This window comes from Phalaenopsis equestris, unplaced genomic scaffold (genome assembly GCF_001263595.1).
Source record: "Phalaenopsis equestris unplaced genomic scaffold, ASM126359v1 Scaffold221112, whole genome shotgun sequence".
NCBI classification, from domain to species: Eukaryota; Viridiplantae; Streptophyta; class Magnoliopsida; order Asparagales; family Orchidaceae; genus Phalaenopsis; species Phalaenopsis equestris.
The window spans coordinates 126,560-151,591 of NW_018239352.1; the positions used below are offsets into that span (position 1 = coordinate 126,560).

The 25,032-nt window shown below is 34.5% G+C and overlaps 2 protein-coding genes across 2 annotated transcripts; one reads left to right on the plus strand and one right to left on the minus strand.

Moving 5' to 3' along the window:
- Positions 1–1,702: 1,702 nt before the first annotated feature.
- On the plus strand, positions 1,703–10,845 carry LOC110037561 (pentatricopeptide repeat-containing protein At5g66520-like). Its single transcript, XM_020742235.1, has 2 exons — positions 1,703–3,292; positions 10,774–10,845. Exons 1-2 carry the CDS (start codon positions 1,784–1,786, stop codon positions 10,783–10,785), a joined length of 1,521 nt encoding a protein of 506 aa, XP_020597894.1. The 5' UTR covers positions 1,703–1,783; the 3' UTR covers positions 10,786–10,845.
- Positions 10,580–25,032, minus strand: LOC110037560 (cytochrome P450 704C1-like). The gene is made up of 6 exons (XM_020742234.1): positions 24,618–25,032; positions 12,716–12,931; positions 12,268–12,552; positions 11,455–11,790; positions 11,111–11,314; positions 10,580–11,005 (listed from the first exon to the last, which is right to left on the minus strand). The coding sequence occupies exons 1-6, from the start codon at positions 24,927–24,929 to the stop codon at positions 10,826–10,828; spliced, it is 1,533 nt and encodes a 510-aa protein (XP_020597893.1). The 5' UTR covers positions 24,930–25,032; the 3' UTR covers positions 10,580–10,825.

Genomic DNA, 25,032 nt, shown 5'->3' on the forward strand with positions numbered 1-25,032 from the left:
TATATATATATATATAGTTACATCCCTTTAGGATGTTGGGTCCCGTATAATTTATGGGCTCACACAATCCAGTAGAGTATTTGTTTGAGAAGCTTGTTGAAGAAAGAAGAATAGAGAGGAAACCACCTCCATCTAATTCTTGATCTCTCACTTATTTAGGAAAAGATATGGTTCTAGAGGAGATAAGATCTGACTGACACCCTACTATTAGAAAATTGAGGGTGTGTAATTGACCACTCTAATTTGAACTTTGGTCCACCCCTGGAAAATCTAGTAAAACTATTCAGAGCCAGTGTGTTTATTCTTTAGAAATTCATTTTTTTAGTTTTTATAAATAGGGATATTAATGATTAAGATTTAAGAATGCTTGACAACATAATATATATTCATTTTTTAATTGAGCTCCATTCAGGCTCCATCGAATTGAGTCTTATTTCGATCAATACTAGTCAACTTGAGATTGTGTGAATGAATGAATATATATATATATATATATATATATATTTTTTTAAAATAAAAATAATTGTATTTTATATTCGAAATGAAAATTTTGATTGGTATAAATGTAAAAATCCCTTTAGGATGTTGGGTCTCGTATGATTCGTGGGCTCACATAATCAGTAGAGATTTGGTTTGAGAAGCTCGTTGAAGAAAGAAGAATGGAATGGAAATCCCCTCCCTCTAATTCTTGATTTCTCAGTTATTTAGAAATAAGATTGAGTCCTAGAGAAGACGATGAGTGCTGGTTGAAGGAGATGAGATGCTACCATTTATTAATCTCTACCCCTGGTCCTCCATCATTGTCCAATGCCCGAGAGAAAAAATAAAAGGAATAACAAAGCTTAGACTACACAATACGTGGCTTGTCTACTATGTTTTATAAAAAAGTTGAGGGGGTATTGGTTTCAGGCGAACCACAAATAGATATTGACACATGTCCTGGACTTCAGCGATTGTTTAATCCCAAGAAGTGGTTGCACGTGAGTCACACATCGACAGTTGGTATTGATAGCTAACACATCGACAATTGGTATTGATAGCTCACACATCAACAGGTTAGGTCGATAGACCATCTTGGCTGGCTAATTCAAAAGCTGGTAGCGACAATTGACACATCAACAGGTGATGTCGAGAATGTCCCTCGACAATTGGCACGTGAAGATATTTGTATCTTAGAGAAGATGGACACTTTAGGCCCAAGAGAGTTGTTAACATATGCATTGCCCCATGAAAGTCATTTACGAGGAATCAAGTGATATATATATATAGATCTAAAATGTTAGATAGTAGCTTCTCTATGGTTATCATAATTGAGATTTGTTTATCAAAAACAAATTTTTATCATAAAAAAATTGAAAATAAAGAAGATTTGCATATATTCCACTCGATTCCTATATATTTACTTATCTAACACCTAAAATTCGGTTTTATGTATGTCACATTATTTACACATAAAAGATATAATTCACCATTTAAAAATTAAAATAGTGATATTTTTTTGGGTTATATGAAATATTTGAATAGTATAAATATATATAGTACAATTTATCTAGTTTTTTTATGTAAAAAAAGGATATTTTTGCAAGTAAAATTTATCTGTTAGATATATTACTACATACTAATTTGGTACTAGGTATGTAAATGCCCCTTAAAAATTGAATAAACAATCAGCGGCCAAACAAGTCTTGAAAGTAAAGCAGTGCAAACTGGGGACATTTTGAGATGGGCCGGTTTGCAGTACAGAGTCGCTAGCAATCGCTGCAGACTAATAACAAAGCATGAAATGCCCAAAAGACATCCGGCTCCTGCCACAAGTCTCGCCGCCACCTCTCTCGCAGGACTCTTCGGTCAATGTCGCAGCCCACGTAAGCTCCACCAGATCCATACACAAATTGTCACATCCCCCCTCTTCAACCGCCGCATCGCCGCCTCTCTCATCTCCCGCCTTCTCTTCTTCTGTTCTACCTTCCCTTCTCCCGCTTCTCTCGCCTACGGCTCCATTCTCTTCCATTCTATCCTCTCCCCAACCCTCTTCAACTACAATGCCATTATTCGAATCCAATCCTCCTCTTTCTCCTTCTCAATCAGCCCTCTCTTTCTCTACAACCAAATGCTTGGTGGCAGTATACGACCAGATCACCTTACATTCCCCTTCCTTCTCAAGTTCTGCTCTTTACGGCTCGATGGCAATGCTGGCCAAGCTTTGCATGCCCATGTTGTGAAGCTTGGGTTCCAGCTCGACGTTTTTATTCAGAACAGTATGATAATCATGTACTCCAGCTGTGGACTTCTTGTATGTGCTGAGAAAGTGTTTGATGAAATGCCTCGAAAAGATGTGGTTTCTAAAAATTCAATTTTGACAGGTTATTTGAACTGCGGAGAGATGGATGCTGCGTTGGATATGTTTTCACGAATGGAAGAAAGGAATTTAAGAACTTGGAATTCAGTTATTGCTGGGTTAGTTCACGTTGGTCGGGCTAGAGAAGCTCTGGGTTTGTTCCAGGAGATGCTGTTGTATGACGGGGAGTCTGTTAAGCCTGATAATATTACGATTGCAAGTGTGATAACCGCTTGTGCTTCTATCGGAGCTTTGGATCAGGGGAAATGGCTGCATAGTTATTTAAGAAGGAAAAAAATGGATTTTGATGTTGTGATTGGCACTGCTCTCATAGATATGTATGGGAAGTGTGGAAGTTTGACTAAGGCAAGAGAAGTGTTTGAGGAGATTCTGGAGAAGGATGTTTTGGCTTGGACAGCGATGATCTCGGTTCTTGCGGTGCATGGGCGTGGCGAGGAGGCTTTAGTTCTTTTTGAAAAGATGGTGAGCCTAGGTTTGAAGCCTAATTATGTGACATTCGGCTCACTCTTAAGTGCATGTGCTCACTCTGGCTTGGTGGAAAAAGGACGTTGGTGTTTTGATTTGATGAAAAGAGTTTACTTGATTAAGCCTCAAGTTCAGCATTTTGCTTGCATGGTTGATTTGCTTGGTAGGGCTGGCTTGTTTTCAGAGGCTGAAACTCTGATCAGATCAATGCCGATGGAACCTGATTCTTTTGTTTGGGGAGCTTTGCTTGGTGCTTGCAGGATGCATGGAAATGTGGAGCTTGGAGAAAGAATTGCTGGTTATTTTATGCAAAGGGATCCTCTCAACCATGCTTTTTACATGGTTTTAAGTGACATATATGCGAAAGCAAAGAGGTTTGAGGATGTGAAGAAAATTTGGAACTTTATGAAAGAAATGGGGATCAAGAAAACTTCACCCGGTTGCAGCATGATTGATGTTGATGGCCAGGTGCGTGAGTTTTCTTTTAAATTGATTGAAGAGAAACAACTGAAGGAAATAAATTGGATTTTGAATGGAATTAGTGCTGCCCTGAAATCAGCCGGACATGCGCCCGTTCAAGCTGAATTTATATTTGAATAATCTATTGAAAGTTAACATAAGTTTGTTATTGCGTCTTGTGCTAAACTGTTAAGCTGATACTTCCTGATTAATTTCCTGGCAGCATTTTGTGTATGTGCTAGCAAGTTAGAAGACATCTAATGATCCTAAGAAGATGACTTGGTTTTAAGAAATTTACTTGTTTGTTTAAGCCTAGAACTTTGCTGGATGCTACCTGGCATATCATGGCAATACTAATGAAGCTGGAATCAATTGTCTTTTTTTGCCATAATACTTCTTTAGTTCATTCAAGCTATGATCTTAAACTAGCTGAATTGGATTTTGTTCTCCCTTGGACTCTGTCTGAAACAACTTCATTTTGGTTTGCTTCAATACATTCTTTAATGAATTTTTAAGCTCTCATTAGTACATGTACCCTATAATTGCACACAAAAATATCTGAAATATCTTAAATAGGGAGCAAATAATGAAGGAATTTGCAAGAAAAGTGTAAACAAATTATCAAATATTTCATACTCATCAAATTCCCCCAAACTTGCTCATTACTCACCCCCAAGTAATTTCAAAATCCAAATTCAGAATATTCTTAAGTTTGGTGGTGGCTAGAGATTAAGGATTCAGTGCTCCTTACTAATATAGTAGATATATAAATCTAATTGTTCTTGTTTTTCATTCAGATTGAACTTTCATAATACCTCCTAATATCTCGATATAATAGATATTAATCCCATATCTATATATTCATACTAAATCACTTATGTGAAGCTTGACTAACATAAAATTAATATTTAATCATAAAATTAGTTATTCATTCAATTAAGCAATCTTAATCCCGTTATTTTCTTTTTGAATACAAAGTTTTTTGCTTTAGTTAGGAAAGTTATTGATCATTTGAATTGGAATTTCAGAAAAGAAATTGACACTAATTTTTAATCCGAGTTTCACCTCAAGCTTCGCTTCTAAGGTTCATGAAAATTCTCTTTTTATTATGAAACTTTTCTATGATTTGAACTTTCACATTTATTTATTTATTTATTTCCCTTTTTCTTTTCTTGTTGTTAGGAATTATTACATTTGATGAAGTTCTTTAAATGATTTTGAATTCTAGCCCTCTTCTCAATTAAAATTTTCAATGCTAACCTAAGTTAACTCATAAATTTGTAGTTTAAGAGAAACTAAGAATTAAATTATTTAAATAAAATACTGACTAAATTTATACTATTGAAAAATCAATTTTATATATAGGTAATATTCAACAAGTGTTTAGGAATGATTATAAAGGTAGATAATTATCATCGTTAGAGATCGGTGATTAGTGAATTACTACTCTTTTCCAAATCATTCAGTAAATTCACGTCAATTCTATTTTTATATTTTTCTTATTATTAGTTTGCAATTAGCCTCAATTACTATAACAACCATTATTTAGCAAATTCCAAAGTTAGATTTCTACTTAAAGCCCCCTCCCAAAGTTATTTTTGAAACTATGCATGCAAATATCACAAAAAAGGAAGACGAGAAAAATAAGGTAGAATATGGATACACAACAAAAAGAAATTACAATACAAACAATGGTACATAACACATGTGACTCACATATCCGTGACATACAAGAATAAGTCAATTAACAAGTAATTAACATGAAAGTAAAACATGAAATCATATGCATATAGACATAAATCTAAATAAAAATATGCAAGTACGTGTTCAAGATCTGAAGCATAAGCAAGTCAAATTATAATATCGAGCTCCTAAACTGTGTGAGCGGTAAATGGTTATAGGGATTCTTGCAAGCAAAGCATACTCAAATACAACAAAAAGCATAAGAAAGTACACTAGGTTGCCTTCCAATAGGCGCTTAGTTTAATTTCTTATGCGTGACTGTGGCCGCTCGTTTTGCACCGCCGATCTTCATTTTGTCGGTTGCTTGATGTCTTCGCTGTTGTTGAGGAGTCACTGGTTTGTGTTCCATTATGTTGCCCTCTTCTCTGAATACTTCTCCGTCTTAGATCATGTGGGTAAACTAACAGGTGAGAAATCGAAGGACTGCGACAGGCAATCACGGAAACAAACAAAAAAAGTGTAAAAGAAGCCTTCATAAAGTGAATTTTCAGATTGATATTTCCAAAGATAAATCTAATTTGAGATTAGCTCAGTGTGCTTTAAAGGAACTATTGCAAGGGAAACCTTACGAAAGTTAACTACTAGAGAATTCGGGTTGATATACCTGTTTTAGGGTTCATATCCTCCTATAAGGACAAATCCCTATAGTTAATTACATCTTAAGTAGTCAAGACTACTTAAGAAAACTCCCCAATTGAGGTTATAATATTCTCAAAAAGTTTAAGTGTCGTTGTTAAGGAAAGGAATGTCAAAGTCCTATCCAAAAGGTAGCAGATTTTTAAAAATTATGAACAACCCTATAATGTTGTTTTGTCGTTAATGGTTTAGTCGAGGTTCATCCTTTTGTTCCAGGTTTTGAATGTTCGTCTCTGCAAAACCGAGTAAGCATGCCCTAATAACATGCAAAGTAAATCTAGGGTGATGTCTGCCTTTTGTTTTTAACAACCCTGCAAAACAAAGTCAATAGAAAATTATATTTTTGATAATTTAGTTTATTTTTTAATTTTTAATTTTTAGATAACACGATCAAGATGTTCATGGCTCTGTTGTTCCAGGGTCATTGGGAACCTTGGTTTACTTAGTCTGAGAGGTGGTCAAAACTACTCTGACTAGAAGATTCTTGTCAGCAACCACGGATTGTGTCGTCCAAGAGATCTTCGTAGATCCAGGTATAGGGGGTTTAAGTTGCGTTCAATGATTTTTGTTCATTATAGTTTCATGTAAGTTTTGATGCCTTTTTTGGATTTTAACGGTTGAAAATTTTAGACTGCTTAAGACTTATTAGACGATTAAATTGTTTTATTTTGTCATTGTGTTTTCTTTTTGTTGTTTGGAATGACCCAGTCAAGATCCCATGGTTTCGCCGTCCCGAGGTTATTGGGGTTTGCAGTTTGATTAGTCACAAGTGACTGGAAGATATTTTTATTAGCAATCATGGGTTGCCTCGTCCAAATATCTTCTCAAACCATGTTGCATTTTAAGTTTGGAAATTAAGTATTAATATCTCTTAGGGTGAATTTTATGTCCTTTTACTTAGGTTGGTTTGATACTTTAGCCCAAATTGTCCTTGACTGGGGCTAAGTGTGTTGTTGTTCTTGCATGAGAAACTCTGCTTAAACTTCAACCACCTAGATTTAGGTTAATTTTAGATTAGTTTAGGTTGAGTTAAACTAATCTACTGATGAGTCTCCGGGTGATCTGAGTTAACTTGAATTAGGATGGTTGTCTCTCAGATTATCTTCAATTTATTTAAATCGATTAAAATTTAGTAGGATTGACCCAACTTGGGAGCAAACCAGGTTGAACTAGATTGATCCTAATTATACTCTCTAGGTTGAATTAATGTTAAGTTAAATTAGACTTGATTGAAGTCTAAGTTAATTTAGACTTGAATTATTTATTTAAATCTAAGTGGTTTTAGAATTAAATTAATCCTTGATTAAACTGAGGTTGAGACTTAAGTCAAGTTTAACGTTGAGTCTTAAGTCAGGTTGATCAGAGTTTAGTATGAATTTCCTGAAGATAAGTTGTTTTGGATTAGCCTTAGTTTAGGTTGGCCCAGTGGGTTGAGTTGATTTTGGGTTAGCTTGAGTTAGGTTGGGTTGGCTCTGAGATTAGGTTGACCCGAGCTGGGTCGGGTTGATTCAATGATTTAGTTAGGTTAACCGGAGTTAGGTTAGTTGACCCGATGGTTCAATTGAATTGGGTTAACCTGAGTTAGGTCAGATTGAATTGGTGATTCAGTTAAATTAGGATAAGCCGAGTTAGGTCGGTTTGATCAAGTGGTTCGGTTGAATTGGGTTAACCCGAGTTAGGTTGGGTTAACACGGTGATTCAGTTGAATTGAGTTAACCCAAGTTAGGTCGAGTTGGCTAGGTGATTCAGTTGAATTGGGTTAACTCGAGTTAGATTGGGTTGATCTAGTGATTCAGTTGAATTGGGTTAACCCGAACTAGGTTGGGTTAACCCTGTGATTCATTTGACAGTTAAGTGTTGATCCGGTGATTCAGTTGAATTAGATTAACTCGAGTTAGATTGGGTTGACCCAATGATTTAGTTGAATTGGGTTAACCCAAATTAGGTCGGGTTCACCTGGTGATTCAGTTGAATTGGGCCCAAGTCAAGTTAGGCACAAGAGAACTTGAATTTGGCCAAGTCCAAGTTAGGTTGAACATAGGTTAGGTCTACATTGGGTTAAACCTAGAGGGAGTTTGAATTGATATTTAGGTCTAAGTCAAGTTAGACCTCAAGGCTGACATTAGGGCTAGTTTGGATTAGACCTAAAGGACCTGGGCTAGGTCTAAGTTAGGATAGGCCTAAGGTTTGTGTTAGGTCTAATGTTGAATAGACCTAGAGTTTAGGTTAGGTCTAATGTTGATTAGACCTTGAGTTTGGGTTAGGTTAGGTCTAAATTAGGTTAGATGGGTTAGGTGGGTTAGGTCTAATATGAGTTAGACCCAAATGTTGGGTTAGGTCTAATTTGGGCAAAAACCTAGGGTTAGGGTTAGGTAGAACTAAAACTGAATACATGAATGTAATTTTAGTAGTAATAACTCTAGTGACAGAAGTGTGGCTTTGGGTGATCAAATTATTAAAAGGTGTGAACGATTTAGATATCTTGGGTCTGTTGTCCAAAGCGATGGTGATATAGATGGGGATGTTAATAGTAGAATTCAAGTTGGTTGGTTGAAGTGGAGGAATGCTTCGGGCCTTTTGTGTGATAGAAAAGTACCGCTAAGACTGAAAGGAAAATTTTATAAGACGGTGGTGAGACCTGCAATGCTCTATGGCGCTGAATGTTGGCCTTTAAAAGAGAAGCATAATAATAAGTTAAGTGTTGTCGAGATGAGAATGATTAGGTGGATGAGTGGCTTTACACTTAGAGACAAAATGCGGAATGAATATATTCGTGATAGGGTTGGCGTAGCTCCTGTGACAGACAAAATTAGAGAAAGTCGTCATATTAAACGTCGACCTTTAGATGATTCGATTAGGAGAGTAGATGTTTTAAATTCGACTAGTGTTAAGAAAGGCAGAGGTAGACCTAGGAAGACTTGGGCTTATTGTATTAAAAATGATCTTAATTTACTAGAACTAAATGAAAATATGACACTATATAGGACGCAATGGAGAAAAAGGATTCATGTAGACGTAGTGGGATTAAGGCTTTGTTGTTGTTGTTGTTGTATTTGTTATGTGCTTGTATGTGAAAATCTAATCATTTTTTTTAACTTTTTGGTTTCTCATAGGTTTGCATCAGAATAGCATCAGAAAGTCAGAAGCAAACTACAAGTCCTGGAAGGACAATAATTAATAGTAGCTAACAGTATACCAACAAAAATCAATAGTAGTCGACAGTATGGCGACGCAAATTTGCGTCGGCTATAGTCGACACAAATTCTACTCAAATTTTTGTCGACCTGTAGCAGATGCAAAAAGCAACAACAATATTGTGTCGGCCTTATATTAGATAAAACTTGGCAACAACACTAATTATGTATGCTAACTCCGACGCAAACAAATGTTGGATGCAAAGTTCAACACTACTACATTTACTGACCCCAAATTTAATGACAGATTATTTCCGATGCAAAGGCAACACTAATCTTGATTAGCATAAGATATTTGTTTGATTAGTCGACGCTAAACAACTAAAATCGTATATTGTTGCTACAATAGTAGTTAATGGCTACAAAATGCATAGTAGGTGGCTATAATAGTTGTAGTTAATTGTAGCGGTTGCTGGAGGTGGTTGATAGTGTCTTTTGGTGGCCAACTGAGAACATTTGTGGTTGCCAGTGAACTCTAGCAACCAGAGACAAATTACAAAACTTCAAAATTTAAGCTTTAGTGGTCAGCTCGCTCGCTTCTCTTCTTTCTCATTCAAGTTAAGAATGATATAATTTTCAAAAAAATTATTTTGGTGAATTTAGCCAGGATCTTAATAAACTCCATCAAACAGTTGAATTTGATTTCCTTTATCACAAATAATTTTTTTTTACATTTAAGTGCTTTAAAGACCTCGATATAAGATGATTTTAGGCTCGTTGAATCCCTCTCATCGAGCCGCTCGATTTCCCTATAAGCATGCCAACTTTTGAGATTTTTTAGCCCTCCAATCGATGCAGTGAAGTCTTTAATTATATTTAACATGTTTGATCTTGATATATTTGCACTTATATTAGATCACTTTCAACAACATTATGTTCGTCTTGTCAAGATGCTCAGCTTGATTACAAACTTGTTGAACATAAGGTTATGATGATCTAGAATTTGAATTTGGAAACTTTCTTACTTAAAATTCATTGAGATTCATGCTTGATGGTAGAAATTTATGGATATTTATGGATGGCATATCAATCTTAAAATTGAAACCAATGTTCAAATGTGAAATTCCTCTCATCATGATCTAGAGGGGTCCACAATGTTTGTAATGAGCAGTAGGTCATCGGTGTTTACAGTGGGCAAGAGGTTAGTTAGTGGGAAAGAGAAGAGGGTTGGCACATCACACTTGGCGTTAATCTATAGTGGTATAGCTGAGAGTGGGGATTCAACTGAGCAAAAGGAGAAGGGTTTATGATAATGACATGGTTTGATCAGGAAAAAGGAGAAGAAACAATAGGAAGAAATATTTTTGTCTAATTGGTCATTTAGCAACAGTTTTAACTTTAACGAAATTGCAGTAGTTCTACTCCTGCTTTGTTAATAATATAACAGTTGTTTATACTCCTAATACATAACATTTTTGGCAACAATCATAAAATCTTTGCAAAAATCATTGCTTTCAATATAGTTTTTAATAGTATATAGAAATGCGGGGAGATTGAGCAATTCAAATTTTTAAAAGAAAGAAATAACATATGCACCACATAATTTTTATGTATTTATATATCTATCATATAACTTTTAATATTTATATGCTTGACTCATAAATTTTTAATTACATGAAAAATGACACTACTACCAACACTCTTTTATCCATATACTTGATATGAATAGGATAAAATAGTATTATATAAGCAAATATTAAAGTTTAAATGTTTGACATGCAAATACAAGTGCCCACTAGAAATTAAAAAGCCTAAACCAGCCAATAATAAATAATACAACTACACTTTATTTGGATTTCATTTTGTTTCCGTTTTTTTTGCTTTTTTTCCAATCAAAGCTAAGGTACAGTCATATGTTTTTGTTTTGCACAAATCACCAACATAATTAATTGGTATTTTTATTTTTTGATTGTTAAGCTTCGAGTATGAGATTTTTTGGTGCGAGAGAAAACGCCCAGTCATGCCACCATCATCTAAGATCAGTATGAACATGTAGTCCTTGATCTATGTGAAGAGTTATCATAGTTTTATAACGAACATCATCACGCTGGCAGCTAAGCCTAAATTTGAAGAAATGGAGTAGGACTGCTGCGAAGATCTTCATCTGTACATATGCAAAGTCCTTTCCCAAGCAGATACGAGGTCCAGCCTGCATCACCATGTTGAACTCACAGCTTGAAAGGTATTGGACACAACAAAAATTATGAAAATAAAAGTTGATCAACTTTTGACAGTTTATTTTTTGTTTTTTTACCTGGAATGCTGTAAACTTGAAAGGACTTTCATTGCGAATTGAACCATCATCATCTATCCATCTCTCTGGCTGGAAATTTTCAGCATCATTACCCCAAAGCTCTTCCATCCTGCCCATGGCGTAAGGCATGTAGAACACAACATCTCCTTTATTAACATTAAATCCATCAGGTAAAGTGTCATCGGAGAAGCAGCTCTTCACCTCCTGCATAAATCAATAGCAATAAGGGATTATGATATTTTACGAAAAATATATAAATTATTGCGTAGAAGGGGTTTTTACATATCAAGTTATGATGGCATGTAAATAACATAAATTAATAGTACGATTTTGCAGAAGCATACCAATGGAACTGCTGGGAACAATCTTAGAGTTTCGGATAATGCAGCATGAAGGTACTTCATTTTATCAAGAGCTTCTTCAGTTATTTTCTCCATGAACTCATTGATACTAATGTCTTTCTTTGCTTGGGTTGCTTGTTTCACTTCTTGGAATATTTTTTCTTGCACAGCGGAATGTTTACAAAGCAAATATAAGAACCAAGACAGCGTTCCTGCTGTGGTGTCTTTGCCAGCTATAACAAAGTTGAGTGTGATGTCTCTCAAATACTCAAAAGTTATATTTTCTGGGTCTTTCTCCATTTCTGTCATCAATCTTGACAGAATGTCTTCTTTCTTTTCCTACGTATAGGATAATAAATGTGAGCTATATCAAATTTGTATTATGCCAAACATATATATGTATATAAAGGAATGGCCGGAGGCTATTATACGAGCCCCGGCTATCCCTTATGTGCCTAAGAATTCGAGTACCACACCCTACACTCGGGGGGAATTGAACCCCAGACCCGAGGGGACTTACAACTAACAAGCAGATGTCCGACCAACTGATCTGAGTACGCTATATATATATATATGAAAAGGAAATCGGTATTTGGCAGAGGCCCAAATGCCGATTTTCCATGTGCTAGGCCCCTTGATAAGAGCCCGCTCCATGTGCCTAAATATTCGAGAACTCAGCGTCACTGGGGATCAAACCCGTGACTTGAGGGGACTTACAATGAACCCTGCCAACCAACAGACCACGGCTTGGCGCGCGCGCTCGCGCACACACACATATACATATATATAAGTATGAAAAATAGACCAAAATTATACCAAATTATTTTTCCCAGAGTTTATTTGCTCATTCTTAGCACGAATCAAGTTGTAGATGAAGTCATTAAGAACTTTGATGTCTTCCTTGAATTTCGCCTCACAGCCAATGTTGAAAAGCCTTTTAATTTTCCAGAAAGGATCAACATACCGTCTTATGGTGTAGACACTTAGGTTATCAAAAGCCTTGGTAAATTTAACTCCATCAACAGACCCATCCAAGTTCTTTAGGTCGAATCCGAACCCAACTTTAAATATTGAGTCCATTGTGGAACTCATAAATAGTTCCTGCAATGTCAACAAAATGCTTTCAGCCTACCAATTAAAAACAAAAATTGATTTTTTTTTTAATGCTACTGTAATCAAAGTTATAGAACTTCATTGAACTCCTTGATCAATTTATAGATTTTTGCGACAAATAAAAGTATAATTTTTAAAATAATTAAGTAACCTGAATATCCATTGCCACATTGGATCTGGCTTTCTCAGAAATCATATGGGCAAGTTTTGCTGCATTTGTTTTGAAAACACTGCTATTATAGTTCCTCAAAGCTCTTGTAGAGAACTCAGAAGTAGCTAATTTTCTCTGATGATGCCATTTTTCACCATCTACTCTGAAGATTCCATCTCCAAATAATTCTTTCAGATTTTCATAATTTATTTGTCCCTGAAATTTGATAAAATGATTCATAAATTTATGATGCACTCCTTTCTTATTATGAGTATACATTAAGTTGCAAAATATTAATTAAAAAGGTAAAATTGTGGAGATGAAGTATATCAAATTTCGTGCATGGAAGCCAACATTTTGTGTCATTTGTAGGACGTTAAGACATGTATTCCTAACTAGTTTTATATAAAAGAAATAACAATCCAGGCAAACATAATAGTTTAGACCGCAATACCTTACTCAGGGGAAAAAATTACGTACGTACGACTTAGGCAGCGCTGCATACGTCAATAGGTCACAGAGAGAATATTGGGAGGTTATAATTGCGTTATACCCCCTTGTAACATCTTTGTACCCTACCTGTAACATTCAAGTAAGTTTCGCAATTCTGTTTTTATATATTTGTTAGTTACAGTAGGTTACAGGGAGGTTATAAGGGGTATAATGCGAATATAACCCTCAATACCCTTCTAGACGTACGTCTTACATATGCAAATTTTTTCCTTTACTCAAGGGGCGCTAAAGATAGTTTTTAATTTTTTACATTGGACATTTTTTTTTTTAACTTTTTTAATTGGATATAACTTTTTTTTTCATAAAATTTTCTAGTGAAAAGAACCCTTTTGCAATTTGATTTATTAGAATATTACAGCTGAATGAAAATTATTGGCAGTCCGTTTAAAAAAAAAGAAAAAAATTATAAATCTTACTTTAAATATAATAATTCTACAATTAATTATATAATCGGCGCAACTCTTAAAGAACTATTAGGCTATGGCTTTGTTTGATTGAATTTTTGCTTTTAAATTATGATGTTCGAAAAATGTTTTTGAAAAAAATAGTATTTTAGATTACAAACTTAAGACTATGAAAATGGAGTTTTGTGGAAACTTAGGGTCCGTTTGGGGCAGCTTATAAGTGCGGGCGGCGTTTTCAAAACACCGCTGTACTGTTTGGTTCGCGTGTTTCACTAGCTTATCTAAAACTGCGTTTGGGTTTTTACACTAAACGCAGGCCGCGGGTCGACCCCTGCGGCCGGCCCGCAGGCCTTATTTCAAGATAAACAGCTTATCCTGAAACGCACAAGCTGTCTCAAACAATATTTTAAATTACAACAAACAGTTTGACAAATGAATAAATGATATTTCTAAATGGGAAAGCATTAAAAAAGTTATTTCAAATGAGTCCTCTATTTCTAGAAAGTATTTCGTATGAATACGACACATACGAACAATGATGGATAGGAAGATCACATCACATACAACTGAATTTGTGGTGATGTGTCATCTCTTCCATCATCGACCATTAATTCACACACAATAATTTTCTTATATTTGTAGTTGCGGATGCTTTGTGAGTATGTATATATCTACATGTATGTATGTATCTATGTATATATATATTGATTCCTCCGGACAGGGACTCCATCTCAATCGATTTTTTCGTTTTTATTATTTTTTTTCTACTGGTTGTGCAGAAGAGAGACTCGGTCTAATCTAAGCAAATTAAGCTCTTTCTAAAACGCAAAAAATTAGAAGAAAGATACATATTGATGGATGGATCACCTTGCCATAGATTTTGAACTTGGTCTTTAGTATGTGCTACATGATTGCTGGGTCAGTGGTATAGATAAGTTAAGAAAAGGAGCATATAATCTGAAAGATTATATTTTCGAGAGAGATCTGTGAGGTAGTCAAGCAATCTGCTAAAATTTACAAGCTTATGATATATAGTTCCAGCAATTGGATGGTATGTTTTCCTCCCTTTCTTCAACGAAAAACCATGGCTTACAAAGATTTTGATGGCAACCAAATTGAGCTGAAGTCGTGTGATTAGAGGAATGAAGAGAGCTATGTGAAGATAGAATGCCTCAGCTCGTCTGAGATGAATGGTTTGAACTTGTTGAAGAAGAATGAACGGTGCTTATGTTTAAAATTAAATTTTATTTAAATTCTAGAGAATTGTTTTATGAGAAAGTTCTAGAATATTCTAGAGATATATTTTAAAGGAGTGGTTTAGAGAATTCCAGAATGTGTAATTAATGAATTTTGTAAATGAATATAGAAAAAAGTTGTAGATAGCCAATAGTAATCATTCAATTAAAATGTGTTGACACAATCCTAATGAGGTGTCGCTAGTATAAATAAATGGGGTGTGTTTGAGTTTTGTATCAAATATAATCAAGAAATAAAAGAGAAATAAAAATAAGTTTTTCAAGTTATTCCTCTTCTCTTCTTAGCCTTCCTCCTCTTATAATAGCCTTCTAATTTCCAACAAAGTAGTATCAGAGCCAAATTTTCTTTCTAGAGAGATGACGAGCAAATGTATGATTCCCTTCCAAGTCCCAACGCTTAATAATAGCAACTATGACAATTGGAGCATCAAAATAAAGACTTTTCTTGAAATGCAATATGTATGAGAAATGATAAAGAAAGTCTAGAACGAGCTACAAGATGAGTCAAGTCTATCCAAACTCAAAATGATAGCCTAAGATATTCGAGGAGGAGAGACAAAAAGACGCTCTATCTAATATATCAAGGATTAGATGATGATGCTTTTGAGAAGATTTATGATGCAAAATCTGCAAATGAGGCATGGGAGAAACTTCAGACCTCTTATAAATGAGCGAAGCAAGTCAAAAAAGTTGCATCTCCAAATATTAAGAGGTGAGTTTGAATCCTTACATATGAAAGAAGATAAATTCGTCTCTGACTACTTTACTAGCGTCTTAGTGGTTTCTAATCAACTAAAAAGAAATTGGTATAAGCTGGAAGATGTAAGGATTATGAAAAGATCCTTCGGTCTTTAGATTCAAAGTTAGATCATATTGACATCATCATTGAAGGAACCAAAGACTTGAGGTCTATGACAATCGAGCAGCTCTTGACTTCTTTACAAGCCTATGGAGAAAACAAAAAGAAGAAGCAAGTCATCACAGAACAATTCTGAAGACAAAAATTAATTATTTGGTTAAAGAAAAGAGCCTCAAGTATGACTGAAGTCAAAAAGAAAGATGTCGCGGTCATGGAGGTGGATGGGATTGGAGTTCTAATAATGATGATGATAATAATACCAATTTTGGATGAGGAAGTTCAATAAGAGTGCACGGAAAAGGAAAATCAAGGCCAAGGTATGATAAATCTTAGTGAAGTGTTACAATTGTGTAATTTTGATCACTATGCTGCAAAATATAGAGCTCCCAATAACAACAAAGTTGATCAACATCTCGACAACAGGCTCTTAGCACTATGACGCTCATGCATAGCACTGCAGCGGAATCCAACAGTAGTGCAATTATGTCAAAAGCCCTAAGATGATGTTTTAGAGACATGAAGCACCTTAACTAGCACAATCGTGCCTTCATCAAGTGACTTGCATCATATTGTTAGCGCAACAATGTCCTCACTGACTTAAGGTACTTTTTGGTGATTTTTTTAAAGTTTAGCCCTGAAAGAATAAAAATAATAAAATTCATCACATAATGATGATTTGGATGGGGGAGGTACTCGAAGATCTAAGGAGAAGACACCAAGATAGAGAGAGAGAGAGTGTGTGTGTGTGTGTGTTCTTATAGTGTGTAAGAAGTGTACTTTATTTATTAAAAGTGTGAGAAAGTAAATCTAAGTTGAGTGACATTGAGAAAGGAAGAATCATATTAAAGCAAACCAAGATTAATATCAGGTTTGATTGTTCATTATTTGTGTACACTTTTATTTTGAATTTCAATAGAATTTGCTTGGTTTTATTTTCACATATTTAGGAGCTAACTAATTTATGATTCTTTGATTTGGTAGTATAATGAATCATGTTCAATCAATAAGATTTCCCTAAGACTATTTTGTTGTTTTAAATGCATGTCTGAACTTAGTTTATTTTTAATTTGGCTACTTAAAATATTAAAAAATCTTTGCAATCTAATACTATTGATTGTAGGCTAGAAAAAAAATGTTAGTTAACACCCACTCACTCGGTGGAATAGAATTATTGCTTTTAGGGGACATAATCATGAAGGGCTGATAGAAAATTTTTGAACTAGACTAAGGTTAATAAAATTGTACTTTAAATTATTAAAATTAAGAAAATTTTTCGTGAGATCGATATACTGACTCATAATTCACATTCTACTTAATTGACACGCATACATGTGTGATATCTCATGTTTTACAACATTTTGGGGATCAATGTTTTTGGCACTATTGCTAGGGAACGATATTAATTTTTCAAATTATGGGAACACAAGTAGAGAATTTAAAATCCATATTTGGAAATTATAATGTTATCCTTATTATTGTACATTTTATTATTTAAATTTTGTTGTATTATTTTTCAAAAGTATAAAAATCCATAAAATTTTGTGGATTTTTTAATGTTATTTTTTGTAATTTATTTGCTTAATTTAGTTCATGTTATTTGTATTCTTGTTTCTTATTATGAATTATTAATTTAGGGCCATTTTTTAGTCCAAGGTTTTATGTGTGTGAGTGGATTATTTGAATTAGTACCATTTGACTCTCAAATTTCAAAAGAGAATTACTAAACAACTTTATAATTTTGTAAAATTGAAAAGATTTAAGGAATGATGACAGATAAACAAGGAGAAAATGACTAGACCACTTATGGTCTTTGTTAATCCTTTGGTAGATGAGATTCCTTATAACTCTTTCATTGAAGTTAATACTTTTGAATTCAAACTTGCCATAATTCAGAGATTCACCAACTAAATTCCTAAATTTACACTATTTTTTCTGAAATTATGTTAGACTTTAGGTATAATTGCGAGACTTATAGGTATAATTGTGTTTTCCCATTTTACTTGAAGATAAGGCGGTGTGACTTAGATTGTTAGCACCAGGATCCATAATTACTTGAAATGTCTTGTCCCAAAAATTCCTAGCAAATTATTTCCATCTTCTAAAATTGTCAAACATATGAATGAAATTATATCCTTCACCAAGATAGATATTGAGTCAATTTATAAAGCCAAGAAAATATTAAAAAAATTTATCAGGAAGTGTCCACACCATTCATTACCATATTAGTTAATTGTTCAAAAATTTAATAATGGGCTGGTGAGATAATTCAGGTCAATCATAGATGCTATATATAGCAGGGGGTTTGTTAATGTCAAAAATTTTTTAGGCCTATGTCTTGATTGAAGATATTGTTATAAATAAATTTTAATAACTCTGAGAGGAGTAGCTAGCATTCATGAGTAGGATGTTCTATCCATTTTGACTTCAATTGTAGCTATAATTTTCATTAATTTAGAGAACTTAGGCTTGAATTCTTCACTTGGAGTACTAATAATTGAGAAAAATTCTTATATAAGGTTAGTTAATCCTAGTGTTGCTTCTTTAAATTCCTTCAAAGCTATAAATAATAGTCCAAATCATTTAATGTTGTAATTTTGATTTGATGAATCATCCAAAATTTAACTAGAATAATAATAACCAAAATTTAAGAACTCAGCAGTGGGGCAGTAATGAACCTAACTCGTTAGGAAAATGGAATAGGTAAGAAAATGACTTTAACATAAGGCCTAATTACTCACTAGGATTCACTTCAAATAATCAACTTAAAAAAATAAATTATTTTTTGGAAGAATTGGTGTTTAAAATGGGAAATCACATGCAAAATCAAGCTATAGCTATTAAAAATATTGAAACACATAAGAACACTAAAATGAAATTTAAGGATCAAAATATAGGATACTGTAAAGTGGTCTAATTGAGAGATGAAAAAGGCTTGGAAAAATTTAATAGTTATTAAGATTTGTTAGAAGAACCAATCACTAAGTCTAATAAATAATTTGAATATCCTTTAGAAGACTTAAGAATAGAGAAACCTAGTAAGAAGTTGTATAAAGAACTTCATACCCTTTTCTTAAGAGATTAATAAAACAAAATTTGGATCAATAATTCTCTAAATTCTTAGATATGTTCAAGAAGCTTTCATTTAACAAACCATTCAGTGAAGTTGTTGAAAAAATGTCTGGTAATGTTAATTTTCTACAACATATATTAAATAAAAAATGTAAGCTAAGATAACCTAAAATTGTAATCCTAAGTGAAAAGTGTAGAGCCATTATCCAAAGAAAAGTATTCAATAAACTAAAAGACCCTTTTAGCTTTACAAATTTTTGCACCATACGGTATATATAATTGGAAAAGCTTTTTGTCACTTAGAAGCATGTATCAATCTTATGCAATTATTAATGTTTAGAAATTGGGATAATAAGAGTTTCAACCAACAATTGTCTTCAGTTATCTGGTCAATCATTAACAAATTCTTGAAGAGTAATTGAAGATATTTTAGTTAAGGTTGGTAATCTTCCGTATTAATTTTATTATTTTTGATTTGGAGAGAGATGATGAAAGCTCAATAATTTTAAGAAGATCATTTCTTATAATAGGAAAAGCAATAAGAAAGTGGAGTTAACTATAAGAGCATGAGATTAAGTAATTACTTTTAAGACCCCGTATGTATTCTTTAGAAGATTATTATATAATTGAGATCGACAAATTATAGGAAATATGAAATAAGAGCTTAGAGTAGAAATATATATTCAAAAAGATTCAAATTTGATATTTAAACTTCAATAGACTGAGAGGTGTGACGGAAAAAAAAATAAACCTAAGCCTGGTGTACCTTTTAAATACTGGAGAATCTTGTGGACAGCTTGGAGAAGGAGCTTCTAGGGGCATGCATAAATTGACTCACTATTCCAACAACATCATATCTGTCGGGGTGAGTATGAGCGAGATAGATGAGTTTTCTCACAAGACATTGGTAATGAGTCTTGTTGGCAAGCACAACATTGGGAATGTCACAACATTAAGAATGCCATGTAAATTTTCATTAAGATCCATAGAAGCATCAGCAGGTTTACACAAAAGAAGGTTGTTCTCTGTCAAGAGAACAATCCATATTTGAGTTGAGACAGACAAATTCTCTGAGATGATCAAACCACTTCCATGCCTAAGAAGTATCAAAGAGATCTCAAGTCCTTCATCTTAAAAGATGTAGCAAGAATCTCATTTAAGGACTCCAATGCTAAGACATCATTGCCTGTAAGAACAATATCATCAACATAGATAAAAAGGATAATTATCTAGCCATCAGAGGAATGTCGGAAGAAGAGGATGTGATTCAATTGAGCCTGAGTAAAACTATGGCTTAGAAACACCTTTATAAACTTGCTAAACTGGGCCCTTAGAGACTGTTTTAGCAAATAGAGGGACTTTCATAGCCTACACACTTGTCCTCTGGAGGTAGTAGATCAAAGTTCAAAGGGAGAGACATGTACTCCTCTTCTATCAGCTCTCCATTTAAGAATGCACATCTAGTTGGAATAAAAGCCAATCCAGATTCACCACAAGTGACAAAATGACTCGAATAGTGTATAGCTTAGCCATTGGATCAGCTGACTCCTCCTAGTCAACTCCATGTGTCAGTGATTATGCTTTGGATATCAATCTTACCTTTTTTGCATTCAAAGGACCAGTCAGAGACGAACTTGGTGTTGAAAATCCATCAGCACTTTACTGCTTTCAAATTGCCTCAAGGAAGGTCCACCTTGTCCCATGTATGTTTCCACTGAAGGGAATTCATCCTCCATTCTATGGGTTTCCAAACTAAATCAATAAGAACAACCTCAATAGTAGCAGAGATCTGATGGTCCATCAAGGCAGTGACAAATGCTTTGTAAGTCAGCGATAGACCATGTAAAGAGACATCTTATTCTATAGAATAGAGGGAGCATGTCTATGTGTACCGTACTTGAAGAACTAACCTCTCCATTCAAAGGAGTCGTGCTGAAGATGTCATTGTGAGTAGAGTCATGATCCTGCAAGAAGGAAATGAACTCTAAAGTAGGAGCATCGGGATGGGTGCACCGAGTGTAGACACGGACAGTGGGAGGAGGAGAAGTTGTACTCAATAGAACAGGGGAGTCCGTGGTGGTAGGAACAATAGGGGTAACATTCATAGAAATAAGATACAATATCATGTTAGAGAACCCAATCACTCCCTAACTTAAGGCCGAGCTAGAAACTCAGAGAACACTTGCAAAGAATGAGACATCAACACTAACATAGATTTTGTTTATGGTAACATCAAGACATTAATACCCATTTTGAGTTGTGGAGTACCTAAGGAAGAAAAATTTTATGGATTTGGGATCAAGTCTAATCCGAGTGGGGGCAGTGTTTCGATCAAAGGTCATGCACACAAAAACCTTAGGATCTAATGTAGAGAAGACCCAATTCGTAGGGAAGCATGACATCATGACAGCTAATGGGGTTTGAAACTTATGAATTTTAGAGAGGACTCTATTTATGAGATAAGCAGTAGTTAGAATGTCATCATTCTAAAATAGTTTTGAAACATAAGATTTAAACAAAATAAAGTGAGCAACGTCAAGGAGGTGACGATCTTTTTGCTCGGTTACCCCCATTTTGTTAAAGAGTGTTCATACACGAGCTATGATGGAGGATGCCCTTATTTACTAAGAATTCACCTAAAATAGTATTGGAAAACTTATGGCCATTATCAGTCCAAAGAACCTGAATAGGAGTTTTAAATTGAGTTAAAATAAAGGTGTATATGTTTCAGAAGGAGATAAAAACTTTAGAGTTGTCTTTTAAAAGGTTGACTTATGTTCTTCGAGTGTGGTCATCAATAAAAGTCAGGAACCACATTTTATTGGTGTAGCTGAAAGTACGAGAGGGTCCCCATATGTAATTATGAATGAGGGAGAAAGGAGCAGAAGATGTGTAAGTGTGGGGTGGATAATGAACTTGATGATGGTTGGCTAACTGACATGTCTCGTAATTGAAGTTAGAAAACATTTTATTAGAAAACATCAAAGGATACCAATTTTTCAAATATTGAATACTAGGGTGACCCAAATGACAATGGTATAATATAGTGGACATTCAATAACCGGAGATAATCTATAAATCATGAATGGTGTGTCCACACTCTTTGTGCTTTTCACTTGAAAATAGTTGAGTCCAACTACCTTATTAGCAATTCCAATCATTCTATCCAAACAATGATCCTAAAAAACACAACCATCATAAGAGAAATTAACAACACAATCATTATCATTTGTCAATTTGCTGACAATTAACAAGTCACATTATAATAGGGTAATATGGAAATCAGACTCTAGAGTTAGATCGATCTTTCATACAACCAACCATTTACCAACAATGACACTACAAGAGCCATTGGCAATTCAAAAAGTATCTTTTCTCTAACATGGACAATAAGCCAAGAAATCTTGTGAAAATCCAATCACGTGATCTGTAGCACTTGAATTAATAATCTGCATACTATAGGAGTAATAAACCATGAGAGTAATAGGAAGTATACCTTTTCGTACATGGGTTGTCGATGGAACTGCAAGAACTTGATTGGCTCCAATAAGTTTGACCAATTGCTCTATTTTTTCAGAGATTCAAAGGATTCTGGGATGTTACATGTAGGAACCGATTGAGTTGTGGTAGGCTCGGACATCGCCGTGAGATCCTTGGAGGTCGAGAATTTGGTTGAATGTTTGTACTCCGACATAACGTGAAGTTTCTAACACTTGTCCCAAATGTGGTTGGGTTTGTAACAATAATCTCAAGTGGGGTGATCTGTACGATATGGCATGGATGAGGGTTGAGCACTTTTTAAGATCAAGACATATGAATTGCTGAAGGAGTGGAAGTGTCGAGCATGAAAAATATCTGGCTTTCTTCTTGATGAATCTTGGTGAAGGCTACGTGAGCGGAAGGAAGAGGATCCCGACCATGAATGTGGCCTTAAACTTCATCAAGGTCTTTGTTAAGGCTAGTCAGTAATTGGATCATGCGATCCTTTTATTAAAATCTTCTAGAATAAGGATAGGTTGGCCTTAAAATCCTAAGTATAGTCACAATATAAATAGCATTCCATCCATAGTGCAACAAGGTCGTTATTATACCGAGTCACAGTCCTTGTCCCCTGTTTTGCCTCTCAATTTTTCCTAGTGCCTCATAGAGTTGGCTAGAATTTCCTACATTCGAGTAGGTATCATGGACAACCATCAAGTGGGCACTAGTTGATGAAAGGAACATATATGAATTTAAAATCAAAATCTCCGTGGAGTTGATTAGCTTCGACATGACCATGGAGTTTTCTATTTCCCAAGCTCCATTTGCCAGCTCAGTTTTTCGAGGCTCACAAGCCATACTTGTGAGGTAACCAAACTTTCTACCTCCTTTGATCAACAAAGGCACCCCTTGGGACCATTGAAGAAAGTTATTTTCATTTAGTTTATGGGTTGTGATTAAGATATTCATGTTGGTTTTAGATCTTCCAGTTTGCAAGGTAGTGGAAATTGTGGTTGATCCTCCATTGGAATCAAGAACACATTCTAAAGGTGGTTCTAAGTTGTGAGGAATCTGCCATATTCTAACTAAACCAAAGGAGATGTTGTGGCTCTGAGCCATTGATGAATTTTGGTAGGGTTATAACTGAGCACTGAAGGGAACAACGACTGTAGGAAATAACGTTTATTGTAGAAAAATAGCAGTTGCTATAGAAAACAGCAAGAAGGGGCCTCGGATCCATAACTGCATGAAAAACGACTGCAAAGGGATGTCTAACGATTGTTGGAACTTGCGGCTGGAACAAAAGGTTCATGCAGCTGCTGGAACCAATAGGGAAGGTCGTCGACTAAGATGTGCAGGCTGCTAGAATCGGTAGAGGTAGCCGATGACTGCTAGATTTAGGGTTAGGTTTTGATACCATGTTGGGATTTGAAATAGAGCAACACAATATTATTGATAGAAGAAGGGGTATTTAAATCCAATTACAATATGCATATAAAGGAAAGAAATAAAACATAATAAAATAACTAGAAAAAAAATAAAACAGAGTAAAGAAAATTTAAAAATACGTAATAAGGGTGTAAGAGTAAATAATAATAATAATAGCTAGTGATTGTCATTATAATCTAATAATCATTAAAAAAAGCTTAATCATATATAATAATCTTCAATATAAGAAATGAGAAAATAAAAATCAAAAGAGAAACAAAAACAAAAATTCTAAGCGTCAAAGAAGTAGAAGCCTCCTTGATCTAAATTTAGAATATTATCTTTAAAAAGGTAATAATTGAATTAACATTTTTTTATTGACAAGCATAAGTTAATTATATAGATATATATATATATATATATATAGTAATTTTCTCATTATTTTTCAGTCTTGATGATTATTATAAGCTTTATTTTCATTGTTATAAAAAGTTCATAATTGTAAGAAGTAGGTTCATTTGAATGGATATAAATTGCTTTTTACTTTGTCCTAATTAATAGCCTTATTATTCTTAATTACTTATCCAATCGATTAAGAAAAATAGTTTTTGAGTACCCCCAATTTTATAAACAGCCCTATTTTAGATTACAGGGAGGTTACATGGGGTATAATGCGGACTACTTATTGATAGATTACATGCATGTTACAAGAAGGTTACAGGGGGTATAACACGGATATAACCCCCAATACCCTCCCTTTAACTTTCCTTGACGTACGCAGCGCTGCGTACGTCTTACGTACGCAAATTTTTCTCATGTTCGTGAGAGTTGTCTGCGAGCTAACCATGCAATCTCTTAAAACAAAGGAAATATATCGATTCATTAAAAATCACCTTGCCGTAATTTTTGAAGTTGGTCTTTAAGATGTGCTCCACGATTGCAGGATCAGTGGTGTAAATCAGATTGTGAAAAGGAGCATACAGTCTGAAGGTCTTGTACTTGCGAGATACATCCGTGAGATAATCGTGCAATCTCTTGAAGTTTAGGAACTTTTGGAATATGGTTCCGGCGATCGGATGGTATCTCTTCTTCGCTTTCCTGGACAGAATTCTATGGCATCCGAAGCTTTTGATGGCAACCGAAACTAGCACAAGTATTGATATTGTTGGAAGGCATGCAGCCAAGAAAGCAAGAGAAAGCTCCATCTTTGAGTTTGATTTTTAGCAAAAGGGACCAGAAGTTATATTGTCAGTTCCATTTCACTTTGGCAACAAAGCTTTTCACAAGAAGAAAGGGAAGAGTTGAGAT

Excerpts from the sequence above, each read along its gene's own strand:
- LOC110037561 (XM_020742235.1), top strand. The coding sequence starts at position 1,784 with ATGCCCAAAAGACATCCGGCTCCTGCCACAAGTCTCGCCGCCACCTCT.
- LOC110037560 (XM_020742234.1), bottom strand. The coding sequence starts at position 24,929 with ATGGAGCTTTCTCTTGCTTTCTTGGCTGCATGCCTTCCAACAATATCA. Across the intron at positions 12,932-24,617 it reads ACTTCAAAAATTACGGCAAG|GGACAAATAAATTATGAAAA; the intron begins GTGATTTTTAAT and ends ATCAAATTTCAG. Across the intron at positions 12,553-12,715 it reads ATGTGGCAATGGATATTCAG|GAACTATTTATGAGTTCCAC; the intron begins GTTACTTAATTA and ends TTGACATTGCAG.